This window comes from Puma concolor, chromosome B2 (genome assembly GCF_028749965.1).
Source record: "Puma concolor isolate L17-30 chromosome B2, mPumCon1.1.hap2, whole genome shotgun sequence".
Classification (NCBI taxonomy): Eukaryota; Metazoa; Chordata; class Mammalia; order Carnivora; family Felidae; genus Puma; species Puma concolor.
This window is the reverse complement of record NC_141671.1, coordinates 92,008,399-92,034,883: the sequence shown is the minus strand read 5'-3', so window position 1 is coordinate 92,034,883 and position 26,485 is coordinate 92,008,399. Positions and strand designations below refer to the sequence as shown.

The 26,485-nt window shown below is 38.1% G+C and overlaps 1 protein-coding gene across 5 annotated transcripts in view; it reads left to right on the top strand.

Annotated features, from left to right (window-relative positions):
- The window catches only part of SIM1 (SIM bHLH transcription factor 1), a 70,315-nt gene extending 45,260 nt beyond the window's left edge, over positions 1-25,055 (top strand). For all 5 annotated transcript variants that reach the window (XM_086707493.1, XM_086707491.1, XM_086707492.1 and 2 more), the window contains 2 exons: positions 16,370-16,772; positions 19,219-25,055. In XM_086707493.1, the coding sequence (XP_086563619.1) occupies positions 16,370-16,772; positions 19,219-19,949 (1,134 nt within the window). In that variant the 3' untranslated portion in view covers positions 19,950-25,055. The remainder of the gene's footprint in view (positions 1-16,369; positions 16,773-19,218) is intronic.
- The last annotated feature ends 1,430 nt before the right edge of the window (positions 25,056-26,485 follow it).

Below are 26,485 nucleotides of genomic sequence, written 5' to 3'. Positions count from 1 at the left end.
ATTGTGATTCACTGTCACCACCCAGTTTGCAGTAATAGATGAACCTTCAGTACCCTCCTGGTATGAGATGCTCTTGGGAATGATTTTAGACCTGATTATATTATAGTCACTTAATGAATGACTCAATCACCTTTGTACCTCTATGTATTACTCAGGACAAGAAAGGTCAAAACAGAATTGTTTTGAATGGTTTTGGAAAAATTGTTGTAGGCAATGTTATAGTTAATTTCCAAAGATTCTGCACAGAGCTACTGTGCTTCTGTATAGCGACAACTCTGTTAAGTCCTGGGGATACATTGTGACAGTTGTATTTTATTGGTATTGGGTTTATATTCATGAAAATAACAACTTGTTTTTATGGTTCTGTTGAATTAGAAATGTAAAGTTTATGGAATTTATTTTTCAGACCTTATCTGTTAGCGATTGCTACAATATTTTTCACCTGTTTTTATGGAACGAGTCATGGCTACTCTAATATAGTTGGACGTTCCCTTGCCATGGTTTAATCATGTCAATCATGAATAAATTGTCTCCTTAGTCCCTATACCGCCCCCCCCCCATTCAACCTCCTGATTCCAGTTTCCTTTTAAACTTCTCATTATGGCATGTTTATAGTTGTTATGTTTATTATAGACAGTGTGTGCCCTCTTGTTTTATTGCATCATCCTGCCCTCCTCTTGCTTTTTCCCTAGTCAGTAATAACCAATACACTATATAATTCTGTAATAACAGGGCATGCGTAAGACTACGCGTGCTTCTGAAAGCTGAAAGTATTTAATGGCTTGCTACAGATACACTGTAACACTTGCAGGTTTTACTCCACATCTGTTACCTTAAATAATCCCACAGAATCCTCTTAATTTTCACTGCCAGCAATCTGGCTTCCTTTTGGTAAAGGTAAAAACTCTCTCTCTGCCAAGGTTCTTTCTAGCTTCAAAAATGCACCAGTGACTGTTATGCCAAGAACCTGACTTTTTTTCAGTTCCAGAGAAAAGAAGGACCAAAGGTTTCTCAAGTATAGTACTTTTATGACTACCAGGATAGACATCCCTTCATTTCATGTTTTATAGGTAGCACGAAAACATGTTATCCTTGACCATGAACAGCAAAAAGCTTTCAATACATCTTTCAAATAAATGAGGTTATCTTCCTAGAAATTCTCATTCACATTTTCTGGCCATGTATAAACTTGAGATTAGTCTCCCTCTCTTATAGCAATATCAGGAGAGTATTAGAGTGGACCTTTTTGGTATTTTTAGACCCTCTTCATAAATGAAACTCTGAGTATTATTTTAGAAAAAATTCTGCTCAGGAAGGTGAGACCTCTGTGTTACAGATTTGTTCTTTGGTTTTTACTAACTCTTACATTTAGTTAAATAACTATTATGTACACTAAAATGCTAAAGCTGGGTCCTTAAGGAACATGTGCATGGTCTTGCTGGGGAGGCAGGGCAACATTTTAGAGAAGAATTGTCAGCTGTGGGACCCTACGGCCACAGCTTCTGCCTTTTTATTCCCTTGGCACGTGGTTGAGACAAGAGCACAGTGGTGTCCAGGATTAATGGATGGGTGAGCCCATGATGGTAACAGAGTAGGTAGAGAAAACAATAGGGCAGTGATGAGACGTATCAAGTTCTGGGGATACAGTCCTTGCCCCAGAGGGCTTACAGATTCATTGGGGGAGATAAAAATGTAAAAAGGTATTTAAAACCCGGTGTAGTATAAAATGGCATGTGATGTGCACTGGGGTCTGACCTGCTTTTCCAGCAGTGGACCGGAGGTGGGTGTTGGGAGCTGCCAGTGAGAGAACCAATGGCCTCTAGGCCTAGAGACCTCACGTGTCATGAGGAGTTATCAGCAGGTGCAAATATATCCCTGTTTGCAAGGTTTGCAATGGGGCTATGGGATGACAGTTAATAAAGCCTTTTTTACCTCATGGGTGTTCCCTCAAGGACCAGACCCATGCTTGATCTCCCAGCTGTGCTTTTCTATCCTCTCACGCATTTACCCTTCTTCTTGCGTTGCCTGTGTCCTAGGAGTTCCCTCTCTCTGGAGGATTACAGTGGTATCTTAATTCCCACTCCCACCCCCACCCCCGACTTTGGGACATTTTCCTCTACAGTCTGCCCTGCTTCCCAGATTGACCTTAAAAGACCACCAATCATGTCAGTGCTTGGAGACCTGCCAAAGCCCTAGCTATTACTTAAGGTCACCTGTAATTGGGTCCTAAATTACCTGAACCCGGTGATGCAGCCAGATCAGTCTGCTCACTATTTGCTGGACCCCTTGTCCTTTCCTGCCTCCATGCTTGTGCTTGTGTATTTATTTCTGCCTGCATTGCCTCTGTTTTTCAAAATTCTTCCTATCTTCCAAGGCCTAGGTTGAATGCTACCTCTTTCATGAAATTTAACTGGATTATATTTCTCCTCTGGATCTCTTTTTAGAATAATTTATCTTTTACTGCCTTTCTAGATATATTGTATCTTCTCATGTCTACTCCACCCCCACCCCGGCTTCTAGTATGTGTCTTCCACATATTTACTCACTAAATGTTAATGGAATGAATGAATGAATGAATGAATGATTACATTAAAAAGTGTGGGGCTACCTTGTTGGTTGCCTGTAGAGGTATAAAAACTCCAAGGAGGGAAAACATTCTGCTACTAAGGAATTTACAACCTACGTAAAGAGAAAAAAGATAGACATGAAAACAGCCTAAGTATAGTTTCACAGATGCAAAATCCTGCAGCACAAATCAGACACTTAGGTGCTGAGGAAGAATTAGATGTAGGAGAGTAAATTAGATGCGTTGCAAGACTAACACTTTGGATAAGCATTTTCTGGCTCTCACTCCAGGAGCAGAGAACCATCCACATTTCAAGCAGACTTTCTAGTCTCCATGTCCCCACTGTCATCTTCAATGCAACAATGAAGATATGTGACAGCTGATATTTGCGTGTGTGTGTGTGTGTGTGTGTGTGTGTGTTACAAAATAATTTCATTGACATTGTGTCTGCACATAGAATACCTTTGGAATGTCTCTCATCTCAGAGACCTATCTTTCTTTACAGAGTCAGCCCTAGTTCTAGGGCTCAGTCCCCACGATCAGTGGATACTTCCTACATCACTCTCTTACTCTTCATTTAATAATCAATTTGCACTTTTTTATTATAGGGAACAGAAAGTAGGTAATATGGCTGCCAATCTGTTGGCTCAGTTCTGTGACACTGCCAAGAATATCTTGGGCAGCCAGTCCTTTGTCCAGACCCAGAGTAAACCCACAGAAGACCCAACAGTGCTGCAGTAAGGGATTGGAGCAGGTGGCACCACCTGGACCCATCTAATTCATGCCCATCTAATCTGCCAGCTCTAGGTGAAAAATCAGAGGGTGAGGGAGAGCATGGGGATGGAAGTCATTCTGGCTCATGTCCGAAGTCCACCATGGAGGAATATCACCATTAAAACTAATGTTACTGGCCCTGGAAACCCAGAATTTACCCAGTGGGCTAGAACTATTTCTGTACTGACTGTGCAAGTTGGGATATTCTTTTTTTTTTTTAATTTTTAAAATGTTTATTTATTTTTGAGACAGAGGGAGACAGAGCGCGAGTGGGGGAGGGCCAGAGAAAGAGGGAGACACAGAATCTGAAACAGGCTCCAGGCTCTGAGCTGTCAGCACAGAGCCCGATGCAGGGCTCAAACCCACGAACCGTGAAATCATGACCTGAGTTGAAGTCGGACACTTAACCAACTGAGCCACCCAGGTGCCCCTGCAAATTGGGATATTCTTGATCATTTACAGCTACATATGCCATGACATAAAGGACTTAATCAAATGTTTCTTCTATGTTTATTACCTCTTGAAAATCTTCAGTGCAGGAGTGCCTGGGTGGCTCAGTCAGTTGAGCGTCTGACTTCAGCTCAGGCCATGATGTCGGGGTTTGTGAGTTCGAGCCCTGCATCAGTCTCTGTGCTTGACAGCTCAGAGCCTGGAGTCGGCTTCACATTCTGTGTTTCCTCACTCTGCCCCTCCCCTGCTCTCTGTCTCTGTCTCTCTCTCTCTCAAAAATAAATAAACATTAAAAAAAAAACTTCAGTCCAATGAAAATGCCTGCAAAATTTTAGGACTTTACCTTTCGATTTCCAAAAGGATGTGGATTGTGGATTTGATGGTTTGGGAACAGCTCTCTCCATATGGAACCCTATAGGAGATTCCTTATAGAATTACATTGGAGGAAACCTGGCCTCCGGTCCAGGGTGCTGATTCCTTTCCAGCTGCACATCAGCCTGACAGCTAATGAGATGTCAACTATGGTTACTTTTCTGTGAGAAAAACGAGTGAGCCAGATCCCAGAAACATTTTTATAACTGTGGGGGGTGGATTAAGAGAAGACCTATGACGTTTCAAACCATACTTGAGACACATTTAAAAACTTCCCATGTTTCTACTTAATGAAATATATAAGGGAATTTACAGGTACGAAATATCTCTCACCAGAATATTCTTTGAGCTAAAAACAACTAAAATGTGGATTGAAGTTAAAAGCAATATCACAATAAGTAATAGTTATAAGTGGAACAAATCATAAAAATAATGAGAGAAAATCTTGTGAACACATTTTTAAAACATTGATTTTGAGAAGCTGACAATTTATATTATTTTCTAAATGAAGGAAGAAATGGCCAAAATATTTAAAATTGCTAAAATTGCATTTTGAGTCAGTGCTTGCTTTCTAATTGTTTATGGTATGAATAGAAATATTTATTGCTCAGTTCTTCCAGTAAGACCATTCTTGACTCTGGGATGTGACTCCATTGATATATATTTTTTTAATGCATTCTCTAATTTTTCTTGAGGAAGTTTTTTAAAGCTTAACTCTTTAAGAGCTATATGCAGTTAAGCTGGATATTATAAGAAAAAATCATGAAGATTGTTTTCCAATGCTAAATATTTTGCTACTTGTGTACAAATTATGTTATACTTAGCCTTTCTTGATATGTAGTCAATACAGAAATTATTCTTACTGTTGATTAATATGACAATCGATTAGAAAAGGTGGAACAAGAACAAGAAATTTCTACCTACCACTTGTAGGAATGCAGGAATGTAGAAAGTAATGCCTACTTGACGTCCTCTTTGCAGTTAGTTATGACTTCTGGGTGGTAAAATTTTTCAAGTTAAAAACGGATTCTATTATTTCCCTGATGTTCTGTTACATTATCACAGGCACGTGTTTTCAGTCAGCTTCTCAGATTAGCAAAATAACCTGCATAATTGTAGTTTTAAAATGCATTTGATTTTGATGTTAGTTTTTCTCTTACCCTTGTGTTTATCTTTGAGAAAACCCCTGACAATCTCCAATTTGTGTAAGCCAAAGTCATTCTTTATAGTAAACACAACTCCTGTTTGAGGGAAGCATCCCCAGCAGTGGGGGTTCTTTTAATGGACATGCTGTATTACTTTAATCTAACCCTTTTACCATCTGTTCTTCCCATAACAGTGAATGAAAAAAAGAACATATTTTATGTTTCAGGGTTACATTAGTAAAAAGTAAGATAAAAGTGATTTAAAAGCATGCATATGTTCTTAGTACAATGCAGTCTGCATCTGTGATGTTTTTTCTCATGGTTCAGACACAAATCAAGAGGAGAGCTGCTCATGCCTGATAGAGTGAAAGTTTTTCATAGAAAACAGGACTTTACCATAAGAGGGTCTCTCTCTATATTTTACAGCTAAAAATGATAAAAACCTCAATGACCTGCCAGAATAAAAATAGATAACTGTAACATCTATTATTGGAACGTCTGGTATCTTTCCTGAGTTGGGTCATTGCTGCCACATCCAGATGAATGCAGAGCACCTGTCTGGAACATCCTGTTGAGGCAGGAATGAATCTCACGACATTAAAGGGAGACTATCTGTTGGTGTGATTGTGGTGGAAGAATGTCTCTGTGATCAGAAGACATCACCCAAGGGTGTGTGGAGATAGTTTACTGTAGGGTTTGAAGACAGCCTCCTTTGTGAAAACATGCTTGGGGACCTGGGCATCCATTACTGCTTAGAGGGTAGGACACTGTTGTCTTGGTAGCTAAATACACACGTCTAGATGAGTCTGGGGAACTGGAAGGAGCAAGGGCTCTGGAATTGCATCTCTCCTCTTAAACTTCATAGTCATGTGACCTTGGGCAAATTTTTCTCTTAGCTTCATTTGCTGCATCTGTAAATGGATTAATACTACTTTTTTAAAGTTTATTTATTTTGAGAGAGAAGAGAGAGAAGAGACAGAGAGAGGGAATGAGGTAGGGGCAGAGAGAGAAGGAGAGTGAGAAACCCAAGCAGGCTCTGCATTGACAGAAGCCAATTCAGGACTCAAATTCATGAACCGTGAGATCATGACCTGAGCTGAAATCAAGAGTTGGACGCTTAACTGACTGAACCACCCAGGCGCCCCTGGATTAATACTACTTTTAAGATGTTGGCATTTAATAAGATAGTGTCTGTGGGATCTCAGCATAGTGACTGGCACATAGCAAGTATTTAGTAATAGTAGCTATCATTGTTATGGGTATTAGTTAGCAAATGCCAATCACATAGTCAATTGCCTCTTAATCAGTCACAGTTCATTTCCCCTTCCTAAGCAACTACAGTATTAATAGAGCATAATGGCTCTCTGAACTCTTAAGCTATATCATTTTTCTTTCCATTCAGGGCTGGGTCATTGTCTAACTTGTATTAAAGTGGTGTTCTGTGCACTATGTATGTTCTATTCACTAGTATAAGGGTGGGGCTGTATTTCTCATATCATCATGCATACTGCTTTGCGAATAGTAGGCACTCAATAAATATTGAATGGATCACAGGATGAATTATTGCAAGAAGTTCCCATTGGATGCACATTAAGTCCCAGCTGATGGCTTAGACCTTTAACCAGATGAGGTATCAGTCTCTTCTGGAAGGGATGATTCTTTCATGAGCTGAATCCCAAAGGGGACCTGGGGGATATGGCTGTCCTTTGACATCCATTTCTGGCAGTCGTCCAAGCTCTTTGCCTGCCAGCTTTAGCCCACCTTTGGCGGGTGGCATTTGGCTTCATGTTTCATGAGAACAAGGGCATCTTTCATTTGACTCATTTTTAAGTTTGCCAACATCAATGCCTGTTTTGAAAATTAAATTTTAAATAAGAAATAGGGATAAATTAAGGTGCAGAGTATTCAGAATGATGACAGATTTTCTTAAAAAAGAGAAACAGAGATTTCAGTAAAATTAACCAAAAATTAATTTTCAGTAAACTTTCTTCATTTGACTGATTAAATAGGGAATTAAATCAGTAGCATTAAATATAGGAAAAAGTGCCGTTACTTTTTCAAAGGAAGAATAGCAGATATTCTATAGCTCCTAAAACATTGTTTTGTTTTACTTGAAGATAGTGTAGGTGCCAACAATCGCTGGAAGAATCATCTACAGGACTTGCATGTATTCGCATCCATCATGATCCCATTATCTCTCCACCCTTAAAGCACAACTTTGGGCTTTTAATCAAAGCTTGAGCAATAAGAACCAGTGGTACTGGGGCGCCTGGGTGGGCCAGTCGATTGAGCGGTTGAGCCTCCGACTGTTGGTTTTGGCTGAGGTCACGATCTTTGTGAGATCCAGCCCCACACTGGGCTCTGTGCTGACAGTGCAGAGACTGCTAGGATTCTCTCTCTCCCTCCCTCTCTGCCCCGCCCCCACTTGTGCTCTGTCCCTCTCAAATAAGTAAACTGAAAAGAAAAAAAAATAACCAGTTGTGGGGCAGGTGGGTGGCTCAATTGGGTAAAGGTCTGACTCTTGCTTTCAGCTCAGGTCATGATCTCACACTTCGTGGGATCGAGCCCTGCATTGAACTCTGCGCTGACAGCACGGAGCCTGCTTGATAATCTCTCTCCTTCCTTCTCATTGCCCCTCCCCGCCCCCACTTGTACTCTCTCTCTCATAAATAAATAAACTTAAACAAACAAACAAACCAGTGGTACCAAAATGTACTTCAGCTTTGAAAATCAGAGTATTTGGAAGAAAAGGCCCTAGTGTTTAGGTGATTGGCCAGTGGCCTGATTTCTTTTTGCATTTGGGAGGTTGATTTCTTTATCCTTTAACATATATATTTTATCTCTTACATAACTGTAGGGTGGTACTGAAAGATATGGCCTGTAGATAATGCAGTCTCGGGGGAAAAATCATTTTTATAAGATGGTGATGTGATAAACATTCTTGTTTACCCAAATGAAAGTTATTAATTAAAGACATTTACATGATACATATATAACATGTTTGCATTTTAAGAGTGCTTTGATATATATTATTTGATCCTTGTTGCAATCCCATAATGTAGATAGTCTGTGCTATTCTGCAGATGGGACAATCAAGACCCAAGGAAAGTGATCTTTTCTACAAGCCACACAGTAGTGCATAGGTATACTGCTACATAGTCACATGATAGTACATCAGGGTCCTTCCATGTCTGAGTCCAATGTTTTTTCTACTGCACTCCATAGTTGATAATTTTAAATTACATTTTAATGCATAGAATATTAATAGTCAGCAATAACAACAAAGATGTTTATAAAATTAAGTTACAGCTTTGTGGGTCAAGTTTCCTTTTCTTCAGAAAAAAATTTCATTTAATGGTTTTGTGTCTATTTTATAATGAGGCATCAATGTGCTATATAGGGCTTTTTTTATTTTAAAATATTTATTTTGGGGGCGCCTGGGTGGCGCAGTCGGTTAAGCGTCCGACTTCAGCCAGGTCACGATCTCGCGGTCCGTGAGTTCGAGCCCCGCATCCGGCTCTGGGCTGATGGCTCGGAGCCTGGAGCCTGTTTCCGATTCTGTGTCTCCCTCTCTCTCTGCCCCTCCCCCGTTCATGCTCTGTCTCTCTCTGTCCCAAAAATAAATAAACGTTGAAAAAAAAAATTAAAAAAAAAATAAAATATTTATTTTGAAATTATTTCATACATAAGGAAAAGTTGCAAGACTAGGAATTATTTCTGTATACTAAACCTAGGCTCACCAGTACTTAACATTTTGCTTTTTTGCTTTATTATTTTCATTCTCTCTTTTCTTCTCTATCTTCCCTCATTTGTTTTCTCTGAATCCTTTCATAGTAGGTTCCATATGTGATGCCTGTTTACTTAAACCTTAACACTTCAATGTGTATTACTTGGTATAGTGATTCTTTAGAAGTAGGAAATTGCAGTTTTTGTTAGAATTGCCAAATTCTCCTCCTTAGATGTTGTATCAGTTGCCATTCTTACCAGCAATATGTGGAATGCCTGCATCCCCACACTCTGCCAGGCAACGTATGGTCAAGCTTCTGAAATTTTGCTAATCTGATGGCTGAGAAGTGGTATTTCAGTGCTGTTTTTTTAAATGTTTGTTTGTTTGTGTGTGTGTGTGTGTGTGTGAGAGAGAGAGAGAGAGAGAGAGAGAGAGAGAGAGAGAGAGAGAGATGGGCAGAGGAGAGGGAAAGAGAGAATCCCAAGCAGGTTCTGCACTGACAGCAGTGACCCCCACCTCAGGCTCAGTCCCACAAACCGTGAGATCACGACTTGAGGTGAAACCAAGAGTTTCACTGAGCCACCCAGGTGCCCCTTCAGTGCTGTTTTAATTTGCATTTATTTTATTAAGAAGTTAACTATCTTTTCATATGTCTAAGAGTTATTTTTATATTTTTCATGAGTAGTCCATTCATAGCTTTTGATCATTTTTCATTGTGCTTTTTTTTCTCTTTCTAGCTTTTGAATTGAGAAATTGAATTTGTTTTGATTCTCTCATTTTTATGAATTTAGGTGTCTAAAGCTGTGTATCCCATAAATGAAGATATATAATATATATGAATATATGATATATAATAATATATAATGATATGTAATAATATATATAAATATATCATATATATTATTATACATAATATATATGATATATATCATATATATGGATGTATATGATATATAATATCTTCATTATTTCTCCCAGAAATTCTATAATTTATTTTTGTATTTGCCTATTTCCCCCAAGAGTTACTGAATAATTTTTTTTAGGTGAAAGAGCTTTATAAAAAATTTATTTTTTATTCATCGTTTTCAATGTTATCTGTGATATTTATACTTTGTGAAATTAACTGAGACTCTCTTTGTGAACTACTATTTGATCAATTTTGATGATTAGTCATGTACACCAAGATTTATTCTTTATTATCAGTGTGTAAGTTTCAATAGATAGCCCTAAAAGTTAACTAATTATTCTTTTTAAGTCTTCTGTGGTCTTTAAGAAAAAATCTAGGGACGCCTGGGTGGCTCAGTCGGTTGAGCGTCCGACTTTGGCTCAGGTCACGATCTCATAGTTCGTGAGTTTGAGCCCCGCGTCAGGCTCTGTGCTGACAGCTCAGAGCCTGGAGCCTGTTTCAGATTCTGTGTCACTCTCTCTCTCTCTCTCTCTCCCTCCCCTGCTTGCACTCCATCTGTCTCTGTCTCAAAAATAAATAAACATTAAAAAAATTTTTTTATAAATCTACTTGTCCTATACTGAGAGTGGTTTCTTAGTCTCCTATTTCTCCTTGTATCTTCTATAGTTTTTTCTTTATATAGGTGGTATTGCTGTGTTAATTGATGCGTAGACAGAAAGACATAAAAAATGGTTTTAAACAAGACAGTGGTGTGATTAGATAAGTGTTTCAGAAAGGTCTCTGAGATAGCTGGGTTCTGGGAATACCCAATGCTAGCCGATGTTGGGGGCTCCTGGGGTTCATTTGTTTTTCCTGTGTCAGAAAGAGAGAGTGGTGGTGTCCAGGGCTTCAGGGAGGGGAGAATAGGGAGTTATTGTTTAATGGGCATAGAGTTTCAGTTTTGCAAAATAAAGAGTTCTGGAGACGGATGGTGTTAATGGTTGCACAGGAATGTGAATGTTCTCAGTGACACTGAAATGTACACTTAAAATTGGTAAGATCGAAGATTTTATGTGCATTTTACCACAGTTAAAAATAATTTAAAAAAAGGAAGAGCACAATAACAATTAAAAAGGACCAGAAAGTGGAAAAAAAATACTGCTCTAGACATTTGTATATAGGTTTTTGTATGAATATAATTTTCATTTATCTGGAAAAATGTGCAGGATTACATATGGTAGTTGTACGTTCAGTATTTTTTTTTTTTTTAGAAACTGCCAGACTGTTTCCCAGAGTAGCTGTACCATTTTCCCATCGGCAATATATAGGTGACCCAGTTTTCCTGTCAGCATTTGCTGTTGTCACTATTTTTAATTTTAGCCAGTCTAATAGGTATGTGGTGATATCTCATTGTGGTTTTAATTTGTATCTCCCTAATAGCTAATGATATTGAAAATCTTTTCATGTGATTATTTATCACCTGCATATCTATTTGGTGAAATGTCTCTTCATGTCTTCTGCCCATGTGTTTTTTTATTATTGAGTTTTGGAAGTTCTTTATAGATTCTAGATTCTAGTCCTTTGTTGGATATGTGGCTTTGAAATATTTTCACCCAGTTTACAGCTTGTCCTTTCATCCTCTTAACAGAGTCTTTTGTGGAGTGAAAGTTTTTAATTTTGATCAAGTCCAATTTGTCAATTTTTTCTTCTATGCTTTGTGTTTTTGGTATCAAGTCTAAGAAATCTTTACCTAGCCCCAGATCTTAAAGATTTTCTTTTTTTGTTGTCATTTTCTGATAGTTTTACAATTTTACCTTTTATATTTAAGTCTATGATTCATCTGAGTTAATTTTTATATAAGGTATGAGACTTAGGTTGAGGTTCATTTTATTTTTGCCTGTAGATGTCCAAGTACTTCAGTGCTGTTTGTTGAGAAATCTGTCTTTGCTTTGTTGTATTGTTTTTGCATATTCATAAAAACGCAGTTGGGCATATTTGTATGGGGTTCCTTTCTGGATTCTGGATTCTGTTTTTATTGATCCGTGCATGTATTTTTCCAACAATAGCACACAGTTATGATAACTATAGCTATGTGGTGAGTCTCAAAGTTGGGTAGACAGATTCTCTCTCACACTTTACTCTTCTTTTTCAAATTGTTCTAACAATTCTAGTTCCTTTGCCTTTTACATAAACACTATGCATTTATTGAAACTTTTCTGTCTTCTTTTAGTCACTTTCTCTGACCTTTTAATTTGCTCTTTCCAATTTTGTTTCCTTGCATGTTTTCCAGCTTTTCTTCAATCTCCCCCATTAAATTTTTATCCAAATCTATTCTCCTTTTCACAGCTTGTAACTTATTCTTCACTTATTCGATTTCTTTGAATTTGGTCAGTTTTCATTGCATTTTTTCCTGTTTTGATGTTGTTGTTGTTGTTGGGTGGAGTTTGGGGCCCATTTCTTAGTTTCAAAATTTCTGATTCTGGGTGTGTGCACATCCGTGTGTCTTGTTGGACGTACTTATTTCAGTTTGGTGTGTTGTCTTACAACTTTCCCTTATGGCATAGTCGGTTATTTGATGAGAATTTTTATCAGATGAGATGGTTATTTCCATTTCATGTTTTTTTCCTACAGGAGTTTTATAGGGAGTTTAATTTTTTCTCCCTACTCCTTAGCATTTCATGAGTTGGGTTACTAATTAAAAAGCACTCTGTCTTGTCAGTTTTGTCAAATACAATTGTGTAAATGGATGACGATGCTGGTAGAGAGGGTACAGAGGAAGATGGGATTCACCTGTTACTGTTCTTCTTTCCTGTCTTCTGGACCCATGATTTCCTCCGTGTCCTCCTTTCCTTTCACTGCTATCTGTTTTATGGACATGACCCATTCTCAATTTATACTCTTCTCTTATGAAAACGACACTTGTCTCGAGCTGCTACCTTAGATTTTGCTTGATTTTGAGCCCCTTTCCTGTGGCCAGTGCTGTGAACTACCAGATACTGACTTCTGTTCTTATTTTGGCACTTACTTGTGGTAACTGTTTTCTTTCTGCAGGTGATTTTGTCTGTTTTCCCAATGTCCTAAGCTTCTCTTTCTCTCTCTCTTTCTCTGTGTTTCTTGGAGTCTCTTACACCTGCCCTTACCATACTCTCTGCACCTGCAGGTTCATAGCAGCTGCTGTTTGACTTTTTATTCTTATTTTTTAATAAATAGTTTGACATTTAGCATATTCTCTGCCTCCTTGTAATGCCAATAGGATGGGTCATGGGTGATTCAATTTGTGCTCTTTGTTGACCATATAAGTATGGGGGTAGAATGGGCAAAGAGGTACATATTCAAATGGCTGACATATGCTCATTCATACTCAGAAGACTCTAGAATATAATAATTTATTGACCAAAAGGCATCATGTAGTCCCTATAAAACTTGTGCCACAAGGGGATACTTGGGGGAAAATTGACATAATAGTAAAATAAAACTTACATTAACTTTCTTTTTATACCATGGCAATAAAAATTCTTGGACTTGGATTATAGTTCTAAATAATTTATATTCTTTAAATAAGTGAAATATATGGACAGGCATAGGAATCCTCCATTTTAACACTAGAAAGGATACCAAATGATGATTATATCATATAGAATTTTAAAGCTGAAAGAAAAATTAGCATCTAATCTAATCCAATGTATCATTCTTCAGGCGAGGTTAAGAAAGACAATTTGCCTAAGGTTACTCTGAGAGTTACTAGCAGGGTGGACCTGGAACCAGGTTCTCTTGGCTCCCTGTCCCTATTTCCTCTTCCATTAAATGGCCTCTATTCTGGTTTGGTCTTTGGTAGGTTAAGTATCACCATGACCCTTTTCCTGTTGCAACAGAAGAAATTAAATCACTTGCCTGAGATTGTACATGTAGTAAGCAGCAGAAGTAGGTGTGAGGATAGACCCAGAGGCTTCTCGCCTTCTTATGCAGCGTTCACTGATTGTACAGCATGCTCTGCACGTATTGGCTGCCTTCCTTCCTTTCTGCTCTCTCTCTTTCCCCTAAGACTTGATGAACACCTGAAATTTTTCAGATCAATTTATGGGTCTGTAGTGTTCTCCACAGAGTTGACACCTACTGCAGTTCATTTTAATGGGATGAATGTGGCTCAGAGATTTGATGGTGCACACAGGTGCAAGTATACAGGTCTTGAGAAACAAAGGTTTGCAGTTAGGCTTTTCCTCTGTGCCTCTAAAGCAGTGTGAGATCTTGGTCTAACTCAACCACCCAACTTTTGCCTGCTTCAAGGGCAGTACGCCTGCTGTCATGGTTTCCTCACTATTGACAAGAGGCTTATCCATCAAATTCGTCTTTGGGTGCTCATGAAATGTATACCTCATGTATGCCAGGGTTGCCTTGTGTTGAATTTTCTTTGTGAGCGAAGGACAGAATGTTCTTCTCTGCTGCGCCAATAGCACTTCCCCATATGCACTCAGGGAAAGCTTTTTCCCCTCTCAACAAGGCTCAAAAGTCTTGACTGGAGTACTTCAGAAATAGACCTGGTTTATACTTTTATCAAAACAAGCAGAGTCTGGGCAATTCCTGCCTTGGAAGAGCACTGATGATCTGAAATTTTCCTAGGTAAGTGCACAAATGGTGTTACCAAAGGGCAAGTGTCGAGCACTCTCATCCCCCCTCGGTAAGGAGACGTGTGCCAACCCTCACTTGCTGAAGGTGAATGTGGTGTCTTAGAAAAAGAGAGGCTGGCATGCATGGGGAGAAAAGACTGATGGCAGGTGGAGGTGTGATGTAGGGAAATGGCACTCAGGATCCCTTGTTGTTGTCATCTTATGGTTCTACAGGGAGAGAAGTTGCATTTACCTTTTTTTTTCTTGGTGGAATATGCTGATAGTCCATGTGTATCTTTGGAAAATAATTAAAATAATAATTAGATATGGTAATAGAAAAATCTTGAGCTTAGAATTTGTGTAGCACTCTTTCCTGAACTTGCTATGTTATTAGCATACTTTGGATTTCCCCCAGGGGAACCTCTGTACCTCATCTCCCTGGCTCTAAGAGCCCCAAGCAGGGCTGCCTGAATTTCTCCTAGGCTCCCCCACAGCACCACACATCCATCCCTCTTTCTTCTGGGGTAAGAAATAACATGTAAGTGGACTCATATTTTAGTTCCTGAGACTGTATTTTGGTTCCTGCCACTTTTCTGGAAATCTAACATTGGATCCTTTTTTCTCTCCTTGACAGTGTCCTCTCTCAAGGGTAAAATCATAGTTTGGAGTGCAGGCTTTGAGACCAGATAGACTGTGGGGTGGCCATACCATCTTATTAAAACCCCCCAGTGACGCAGTTTCCCCATCGAGGAAAAGGAGATATGTTACTGTCCAGGAGGCTGTGAGGATTCAATGATATAATGTATGTACTATGGTTAGCAATTGCCAGGCACACTGTAAGTTCTCAATAAATGGCATCTATTATGATCTTGGCAGGTAATCTCTACACGGCACCTAGATTTGTGTTTGGCATAAGTAAGCAAAAACTGGTAGAAATCGTATTACTCTTTAGTGGCTCATGAGGAACTTCAAATTGAGCATACCTGCTAGGGAGGTCTGTCACACCATTTACGTTTTCTTTCAACACCAGATCACACACTCTGGCAACAGGTGAGCAGTGTGATCCCAGCACAGTATTGCCTGTGGCTGTTTTGCCCTGACAATCCTATGCATATTTGAAAGTTTACTTTAGGAAGCAAGAAACACATCCTAGTGAATAGACTCAGTCTGTATGGGCAAGGCTTTTTAAAAGTATGTTTGCCATTGAATTAGTTAGGCCTTTATTAACTATCCTATTGTGTATCAAGCATGGCCCTCAGAGCACTAAGTCTGGCATGAAGAGTGAAGAGGGTGCAGCACTTTGGAACTTAAACTTTATTTTCATTTTGTCTTTTAATTAAGAAAAAAATTCTGAACAGTAAATTGAAATAGAATATAGAGCTTTCTTGGACTCTCCCTTTGGCACTCCCATTTGGGTAGTGATGAAGAGCTTGGGTTTCAATCTTGACTGCCACCCACTAACCTGGGCCTGAACAAATCATTTTCTCTTTGGGCCTTAGTTTCTCTATTCATGCAATGGGTTACCAATATCTTCATGAAAGGGTTAATATTAAAAAACGAGGTGAAGTCACTCACAGGAAGTACTTCCAGCAGTGGGTAGTATTTAGTTCCCCCCTGTTTGTTATTATTATTTTCATCTCCTCCTTTCAGCAGCCAAAAGGATTTTCTTTTGAGGCACTATGGCTCTTTAACTGATTCCAAGTCAGAGGTGCCCAGTGTGGTGCTAGAGTTCATAGAGCTTAACCTGGTGCCTTAAGCCCAATGTGACCTTAGTGGTGATTGCAGAGTAAAAAGACTATTTTTTTTTTTTTTTGAAATGTACTTTCCTCACTCTTTTTGTTTCAGTATTCGGGATTTCACACGGAAAGATCTGAATCTGATCACGACAGCCAGTGGGGTGGAAGTCCTCTGACAGACACAGCCTCTCCGCAGCTCCTGGACCCCGCGGAGAGGCCAGGATCTCAGCATGACGCATCGTGCGCCTACAGACAGTTCTCTGACCGCAGCTCTCTCTGCTATGGCTTTGCGCTGGACCATTCCAGGCTGGTGGAGGAGAGGCATTTCCACACCCAGGCCTGCGAGGGAGGCCGGTGTGAGGCAGGCAGGTACTTCCTGGGAACGCCGCAGGCCGGGAGGGAGCCCTGGTGGGGCTCTCGTGCAGCCTTGCCCCTGACCAAGTCCTCCCCAGAAAGCAGAGAAGCCTATGAAAACAGCATGCCTCACATCGCTTCAGTGCACAGGATCCACGGTAAGGGTAGTTGAAGTGACTCCTGAGCCGGCAGCTTTGAGCCCCTGGGCAGGTTTCTAATATTCTAGGTTTGACGCTGGAGTGACTCACCCAGTGGTCTTCTCCTTTGAAATTACACACCAGCAACTCACACTAGGGGGGTTTTACAAACCAGAGCCACTCATTTGAAGTGTATTAATTTTTGGTAATGTTTGCCAAATGCATTTATTTTTGACAGGTGAGTAAAAGTGATTCCCATTTTAAGTATCATAGAAAGTGTAGAAATTAAGGCCAATTTTTTAGGAAGTCTATTGAACTTATAATTGGTATGCACTTAAATTTCTTGCGTGTTAGTTTCTTCTGTACTCTGATGCTTCAGATGTGGACCTCGGTAGTTTTGGGGCTCGTGTAGTAGTGCTTCTCAATAAGGACACCACTGTTGGGGAGGCCAGGCTTTGCTTCATGGCCTGTCACTCACTTCACAGGTGATTTACCCTTCCTGGCCCTCTGGGCATTAAATACTGATAACCACCCCTTTCCCCCATTATTAGGACAACCCATTGGTCCCTGTGAGTAAAGGATGAAGTGATAGAGAGAACCCATGGAAAATTTCCCCTTGGGATTATGACACAGTTTTACGAGCACACAGAAATGGGCACTGTGGTTGAAGTCTTCAGTGGCAGTAATGCTCTTCTTTGTTCATTTCAAAGTTCACTGGTGAAGGAAAGCCCCTTCCATTCCAAGTGTGGGTCCAAGCAGGTCTCTGACACCCTCCCTATTTCATTACAAGTCAGTGTCCTTTAGACTGACCTGACACGATGATGTTACTCTTCTTGCTGGGTCTTTAGGATGAGAAATGTGTTAGACAATGTTGTACTCACCCATAGTCTCCTGTCAGATACCACCCAGGCACTGACTGTCTTCTGTGAAGGATTTTAATTTGTTTCCATTTTTGCTTTTTTATTTTTCTGCTCTTGCTTTGAGTATCTCTAGTATGGTAGACTGGTAATGGAAACCCAGGGCAAAGGGCAATTGCTTGCCAAAGAATGGAGTGAAGTGAAAATCCTGGCTTAACCTACATGGTCTGGAAGAAAATATTAGAAATAAAATAAGAAGAAAAAGGAAAAGGAAAGCAATGAATAGTGTGATCCAGGGCTTCTCTGCTGCATTAAGCAGTTTACAGCTTTCGTATGCCCCTTCCTGATTTTCTTCTCTCTTTTTATATTGACTTCAGAATGCTTTGAGACTAGTGGAATTTATGGAATATATTTTGGATGCATTATTCCTCTATATTAGATCTCTCTCCTTGGTTCAGAACAGATTGTTATTAACATTTAAAACATTTATTTGTTTATTTTTTAAAAACATTTATTTATTTAAATTCAAGTTAGTTAACAGACAGTGTAGTATTAGTTTCAGGAGTAGAACCCAGTGATTCATCACTTCCATCTAACACCCAGTGCTCATCCCAACAAGTGCCCTTCTTGTTGCCCGTCACCCATTTAGCCCATCTCCCCACCCAACACCCTGCCAGCAACCCTCGGTTTGTTCTCTGTATTTAAGAGTCCCTTATGGTTTGTCTCCCTCTCTGTTTTTATCTTTTTTTTCTTCTCTTTCCCTATGTTCCTCTGTTTTGTTTTGTTTCTTAAATTCCACGTATGACTGAAATCGTATGATACTTGTCTTTCTCTGACTGACTTATTTTGCTTAGCATTTATTCTTCACCTTATTTCAGAAACAATCTAAGATACCAGAGTTACTGTATGAGTATATGTGAAGCTGAGATATATACCTCTAGATTTGAGAAAAAGATATTTATGTTTTTGATTGGGACAAGATATATTTGTATGTGTATATATATATATATATATATATATATCCCTACATACACATATGAATATATATATTTAACCCTCAAATAGTTATAAAACTAGCATTAGAGCTTTATTGTAACTCTACTTATGATACACTTAATAATTTTAACATTTTAGATGATTTATTTAGAATTGGGAAAGTAGTCCAGCCTATATCATTGTCTTCCTCAAATCCAATGGAAAGCATTTTCTAAGTATCAGTTTAACATAACATTTCTTTAGAAAATAACATAAACCAAATGCTATGTGTTTTAATTTTATTTTTTACAGTCAGGCAGGTCCAATGATATGCATACATGGAGAAGTATAAACACGCTACCATTTTGCTAATTGACATCCACAACCCATGAACAGGGTTTACCTTCTAAAAAAACTTGTGATAAACTTCCTTTCCACTTAAAAGCCGCTGAAAACTATGAATGCCAGGATGATAGATTGACGCTTTGTTTGTCATGAAAGCCTGTGTCTGTTTCAAATATTGGTGCATATAGTTAAAATGAAAGATGAAGGTTTCTTTTAATAGGAAAAAGAAAATGCCCTTGCATTTTGGGGGGTGAATTTTGAGACCACTTTTTACTTTTTCTAATTTCTAGGGCGAGGTCACTGGGATGAAGATAGCGTGGTGAGTTCTCCAGACCCTGGATCTGCCAGCGAATCAGGTGATCGATACCGCACTGAGCAGTATCAAAGTAGCCCACATGAACCTAGCAAAATTGAAACTCTGATAAGAGCCACCCAGCAAATGATTAAAGAAGAAGAGAACAGATTGCAGCTAAGGAAAGCCCCCCCAGACCAACTGGCCTCCATTAATGGAGCTGGGAAAAAACACTCCCTCTGTTTTGCAAACTATCAACAGCCCCCACCAACAGGGGAAGTCTGCCACGGCTCTGCTCTTGCCAACACTTCACCATGTGACCACATCCAGCAGAGAGAGGGAAAGATGCTGAGCCCCCACGAAAATGACTATGACAACAGTCCCACTGCACTGTCTCGAATAAGTAGTCCCAATTCGGATCGCATTTCAAAATCCAGTTTGATCCTAGCTAAAGACTATCTACATTCGGAAATGTCTCCACATCAGACCGCGGGAGACCATCCCGCCGTCTCTCCAAACTGCTTTGGTTCTCACCGGCAGTATTTCGATAAGCATGCTTACACATTAACTGGATATGCCCTGGAGCACTTATATGACACTGAAACCATTAGAAACTATTCCTTGGGCTGTAATGGCTCACACTTTGATGTAACTTCCCATCTAAGGATGCAGCCAGACCCAGCACAAGGACACAAGGGAACATCTGTTATAATAACCAATGGAAGCTGATGTTTTTCTAAAATATTTTGTTCTTTAAGGATCTCTGAAACATATTTATAGTTTAATACCCCATTACTAGCATTTACTATGCCACAGATGGTTAGAGAGGATAATTTAAGTTACTGGGTATTTGACATGTGTTCCTGTGAAATCAAAGAAAAGAGCACTTGCGTTCAGGGTTACACACAGATAATGGAGCTAAAGTGAATACATAAATTGCCCCTCTAATTATATGGGAGCCAGAATACATAAATTTTGAATTGAAAAGTACTCTTGTAGATTAAGTGAGCATATACACCACATGAAAGACTGGTGGAGGACAGCATTGCATAGTGAGGATCCAGTAAACCTCATACACACAGACCAACCATGATCCACAGACTGCTGTGCACACTTTGCATGCAGAAATATAGACTATACACCTTAAATACAACCCAAACGGGTAAGTTTTCTTAACCTTAGCACATTAAGCGTATTCAAGAAATTTTCCTTCCTAAAATAACTGAGAAAGAGAGAGATACATCTTGTAAACCGGTTTCTTAATTGTGGTTTTGACCAGCCAGCTCATTTGATTCAGGCATAAATTAGGGAAATGGTTCTGGATATGGTACAAGAATGAGTTTCCACCTGGTATCCATTATAAGCAATCAGGAAGTGGTGATTTTTCACCTTACTTTTGAGTTAGACAAGGAGCAGGATCACACTGACATAGCAGTGAGGGTTTTCTAAGTAAAAGCACCGAGATGTTGGGACACACTTCAAAAACCTAGTGTGCCTAACTGGAAATAGTTTACTAAAGATGGAAAGGCCAGAGGCATAAGAAATGAAATGATATCTCAACACAACAATTTAAGGCTCAGAATATGTAATCAACATATTTGAGGCTTATGAAACCAACCGAATAAAATCCTCAAACCAATTCACCAAGAAAAAAAAGGTCGATCACTACAGAAAATAAGTAAGGGAAGCCAGTGAAGTGCTACATAGCAGCGGTGTAAGCGTTTGAAAAACATTTCAAAGCACAGATGTGCAAATATGACAACATGTGGAGAGCCTCAGGAAAGAGCCTCAGATAAAAGCATGGGCTGATAGACAAGTGGTTAAAAGTGCACGAGGATACTTCGATTGAAAGAACATGCAAAGCGCTCATTTTCCTTATTGTTTGTAAATGGCAAAAACAACAAGCTTGGTGTTAAGTTCGTGTGATACGGTAGAAAGACCAGCAGACTGGAATGCGAGATCTCTGGGTTCCAGTTCTGACACTGCCTGTAACCCATTTGGGGAATATTGATGCCTGGGCCCTACTTTCTTTGTCTGTATGGCTATTCTGATGTTTCATGGTTTTGTGGATCGTTGGTGCAGCAGAAGTATACTTGTTAACCAGTTAACTCTGTGCTGTCAGTTGTCAAGACTGATCACTCTGGCTTTTCTGCCCTCGTACAGAGGTCTAGGTGCTTTGTAACTTCAGCAGGTACAGGGGCTCTTTTAAGCATGTATAGCTGTGATCAACTTTCTGGTTCAGCCAAAATGTAGATGGTAGAAACTGATGAGGGAGCAGAAAAAAAGTACGATTTATTTAATGCGCTGTTCTCTAGCAATCAAAGCAAAGTGACACAAGTGATTAGAGAAATTTCATAGGTAGTATTTCCTGGGCGTCCCATGTCTCAAACTCTTGCCATATGCAAGGAGGGGAATGTATTGGAAGAAACTGACTTATAATTTTGAAGGCAGAACATGACATTGACCACTCAGGGATTAGTACTCTATGTTCATCATTTAACACAGTTATTTGACAGTTTATGGGTAGGTGACAATCTGAATGATGATAATTGGAGAGAAGAAGACCGGGATGTTTGTATAGAAGAAAAGAGGCTACATGAAATTGAGTAAGTATTTCTTGGGTATGACATAGCAACATTTGTCTTCTAAATGGAAAAAGTTTCTCACAAGTGAGAAAGTTAGTGGTTATCATATATACTGTCAAAAAAAACTTCAAAGAACAATAAAAATGACATTTTGGGCCATAGAAGTGAAAGTGTTCAGTAATTTTGAGACAAATATTTATGAAAAAACCCTGGAATACATAAAATACATTTTTGTTCAATTTGAAGCATGAAGTAGGAATGCTAACATGTTTGGAGAATTCTGTAGATGGGTAAATGGTTCAAAGACACAGGTATCTGAAGAATATGGTGTATTTTGGAAAGGAAATCTATACAGATGGGTTTTATTGATGGATATACATTCTACCAAAAATGTCAGAGACAGATGCTATAAAATAAATAGAACCTTAAGAATCAAGGGAAATGAACTGATGTAAAAGAAAAGAATGTCATTAAAGAGATTTCACTTAAATTTTAAAATGATATAGTTAAGTGATGAAAAATAAATTATGAACTTTACAAATGGGGGTAATCAGAAGGAATAATGCTCTTTAAAATGATATGACCCATATTTTTAAGTGAAGACAAAATTAACTACATTAGATCTTAATTAAAAATTTTGGCCCAGTTTTAAATAAAAAGCATTTATTTAGTTTACAGGTCAATAACTTTATAGTAGCAGATTTATTACATTACATATAATGCCTTATAGGCCCATAATATTATATAGCTTACCTTTTTTGCAATGTGGCATAATTATTACAAAATGACCTCAAAATAAGATGAGACAGTTCATGACAAAGTACCTTTTTAATATACACAAAAATGTGTTCAAATTTATTTATAATCTGCATTATCTTGTCCTGTCCAATAACATATTTCCTCATAATGAAGATGGCATCTGTGTCTTCTTAAGATATGGGATGTAAAATGCGTATGTTCCCAATAACTTAAAGTTAAATTGGCTTTAGTTTTAATCCTTGATTTCCATAACTTTGCTAAATGTTGAGAATCATGATACTAGATTGAAATAGAGAAGTCTGATTTTTATACCACCTTTGGAATTCATAAAAATGTGCTATATCCAATTATTAGTATCATATGTAGCAATTCCATTAGAGGATACAAAGTTCATGCTTTCTAGGAGTAGTAAGAATATCTTTATTGCCCATTTTACGTACCTGTCATACCCAATTTAAGAATTTGGATGACCAAAGAAATAAATAAATATTTTCCCAATGTTTCTTGAGAAAATTCCATTAAAACCCTTGAGAATATACAGATGTGATGTATTATTTTTAGATGCATGATAATAATGTTATAATCACTACAGGTCGGACAATTCAGTGTACTTCAGTTTCACAAGTCTTGTGACATACTGTGCTGAATATAATGGGCTAGCTTTTCTAAGCTGTAATTGTCTGATCCAGGATAATATGACACAGTGCTGATGTGACATTCAAAATGAGACAGGATGCAATAAATGATTTGCTTGCCTTCAGTGTTTATACAGAAAACCCACTTATTCTCTCTTGATTATATTTTATAGGGCTAGAATACTTCCATCGGGTACTATTCTTAATTCTCTCTACACCCTGCTGCCACATGCTGCCTTTGGGCAGAGAATCCCACTTAAAATGAGCTTTAATGGGATCGTCCAGAAAAGGATAATATGCTCCATTTTCTTTTATTTTTTAAATGAGGGATAAGGATCTATTCAATAAAAGGTCATTTGGAAAATATGCATAGCTATTTTAAAATAAAATGAAAGGCTTTTTACCCCCCAAGACCTAGACCAAATAAGTTTGATAGAAGACACTACAGCTGAAGAGACATTCTGAATACAGATATGTTATTTTATAGCTCTCTCTCTTTCAAGAGTAGGACATTACTAAGATAGTCAGTGCAATTCTGTTAGTTCTAGTAGTATTTGGAAGTGACAGAGTGAATGCTGATATTTGGAAAATTGAGGATTTGGCTATTTGGGGGGGGGTCACTTAGTTTTCCCAGTGGAATAGCTTACACTTTAATATACTTTCTTTGATTTAAAAAGTTTGAATGTCCAGATTTGGTTCCCCAGTTCAACTCAAACCGTAGAACATAGATATACATTCTATTTTCTGAATGATTTAACAAAGAATGTAAATCCTATGGCTCTCCAAATAAGTGATTCAATTTTAATGTAAATGTGTTTTTGTGAATAGGAATTTGACTCTAAGACAGCAAATCTATTGGTTAGTTCTTATTGGGACATGCATTGCAGATAAATTATCGTTCTAAACTTTAAATGAACAACAGAACAACTATGGACACATGTAAAGGGTATGTTACGTAGAAAATACTCTTGGGGGAAATTTCCATGTGGTGCTCATTTCTTGTGCATAAAAGTTGTACGGGTAGCGCTCAACTTAAAACGTGATACTGTGCTCATATCCAAATGGGGATTTGTTCAGAGTTCCTTCTCTAGCACTGTATGCAGAAAGGCCATACGTGTGAGTATGTATGTGTGTATGTATGTGTGTGTACACGCACATACATACACACACAATTGTAAAGCAAGTAACAAGATTCTGTTCTACTGTGCTCCTTAAAAACTGATGGTTCACATGAGAAATCCTAATAATTTCAAACCAAACACTTATAATTTTATTTATTGCAATTTTGCTGCATGGGACTTTGCTTTCATACACCTACATAGTGGAGAGTTTGTCCTAGTTTGCTGATCTGGAACACATTTAATCACAGTTGAATTTACACCCAACAACCCTGATGTGTTTACATTTCAAAAGAAATGAAATTGGCGTGGAAAAAGTTTTAGAAGTACTGTAACTTTTTTCCGTTTTTTTCCAAAGGGAATTATTTCAGAAAGAAAAATGAAATGTATGAGTAGGCACTTCAAAAAAAGATAAAATATTTTATGTTTGTTTTTTGACTGACATGCTATAAAAAGGCTTATATTTGTGAAAGAAGATACTGATTGCCGATATTTCAAGTACCATCTTGCAATGTATAGTTTTTAGTGACATCGTAGTATAAATCTGTAATTTGAACTTTTGCTTTGGAATGTAAAGTAGAAAATATTAGCTATGTCAATGATATCTTGCAAAGTGTTCCCATTTATAATTATTTATATTGTAAATAGCTTTCTGAAGTAAATTCGAAGTTAATGTGCATAAAATGTATTTATTATGTGAGGAATTTTTTTGGTTTAAAATATAGTTACCAATATGCAGTTTGAGTCTGGATTATTCATTGCATGATAAGTCCATAGGATAAAACAGACTGTCAACTAGAAGATGGAACTGTAAAGAAATAAGAACCATTTGAGCTCCAAATTCTGTTGGAACAGGTAACACACACATACACACACACTTTAGGAGCCTAGCAATAGAAGCTTACATATATACACACTAACTATTAAGTAATGGGTCTGATTTTCACTAGATACTAGAAAATGATTTCTCACTTTAGAACATCTTAAGAAGGACTTCTTTGGCCTCCACTTTGTTAAAATAAAGCAAGAAATTTAAAAGTACAGATTACATTTTTTTAATGTCTATTTTTGAGAGAGGAGACAGAGTGTGAGCAGGGGAGGGGCAGAGAGAGTGAGGGAGAGACAGAATCTGAAGCAGGTTCCAGGTTCTGAGCTGAGAGCACAGAGCCTGACGTGGGGCTTGAACCCATGGACCGCGAGATCATGACCTGAGCTTAACCTACTGAGCCACCCAGGCATCCCAAAAAGTACAGATTACATTTTTAATGTTCAAGGGAAAAGAAAACCCAAAAAGGAGATTTTTTAGTTTTCTGTCACTTAAAAACATATAAAAAACATATCTTGAATAATTTGATTTTGGAATCCAAAGTACTTTTTAAATCTATAATTAGTAATTTAGGTCAAACAGAAATAAATTTCCAGGTAGTTCACAGCACCTGACATGTTTTTTTTTTCTTTCAGGGATTTTTGATACACTTTGATGTATTCTAGAAATTGTCAACCTTAGCCAATTTGACAAACTTACACAATATATTATTAATTCAATAGAAATGTTGTTTGTATTTCAAAAAACTTTTTTTGACAAAGTTGCCCCAAGTATCATCACCATTAATATTATAGCATTTATCAGATATTTTCCAACATGATTTTGTAAATAATTGTTTTAACGTTTTTTTCTAAAAGTAAAATTGTTTTCACCTACTTTATTTGAATTTAATCTACATTTATGGGATACTAGTATATGCCTCAAATGGGATAGACACCAAGAATCTTCCTCATTGTACAGCATTATAGCAAAGCACATATAGAGGCTTCTTGACTTTCCTTTTGTGCTTTGAAACTGTAAATGCTTTACATAATCATTAAAATGACAAGCATTTATTGAATCACCATGTAACAGACACTGAACCAAGCTCAGATTATCACTGAAGTCTGAAGAGAGACCATCACTGAAGGAAATATCAATATGCTTCACTTCATTAATGAGGAGAGTGAGACTCAGAGAGGTTAAGTAACTCAGTGGCACAAGCAATAAGTGATGGAGATGAAAATTGAACCCAGGAAGGTTTACTCCAGAACTTTACCTTACTTCATTCTGCTTTCCTTATGTAATTAAAATATAAGTGAAAGGAAACATTGTCTAAATGGTGGTTGCACAAAACAGACCA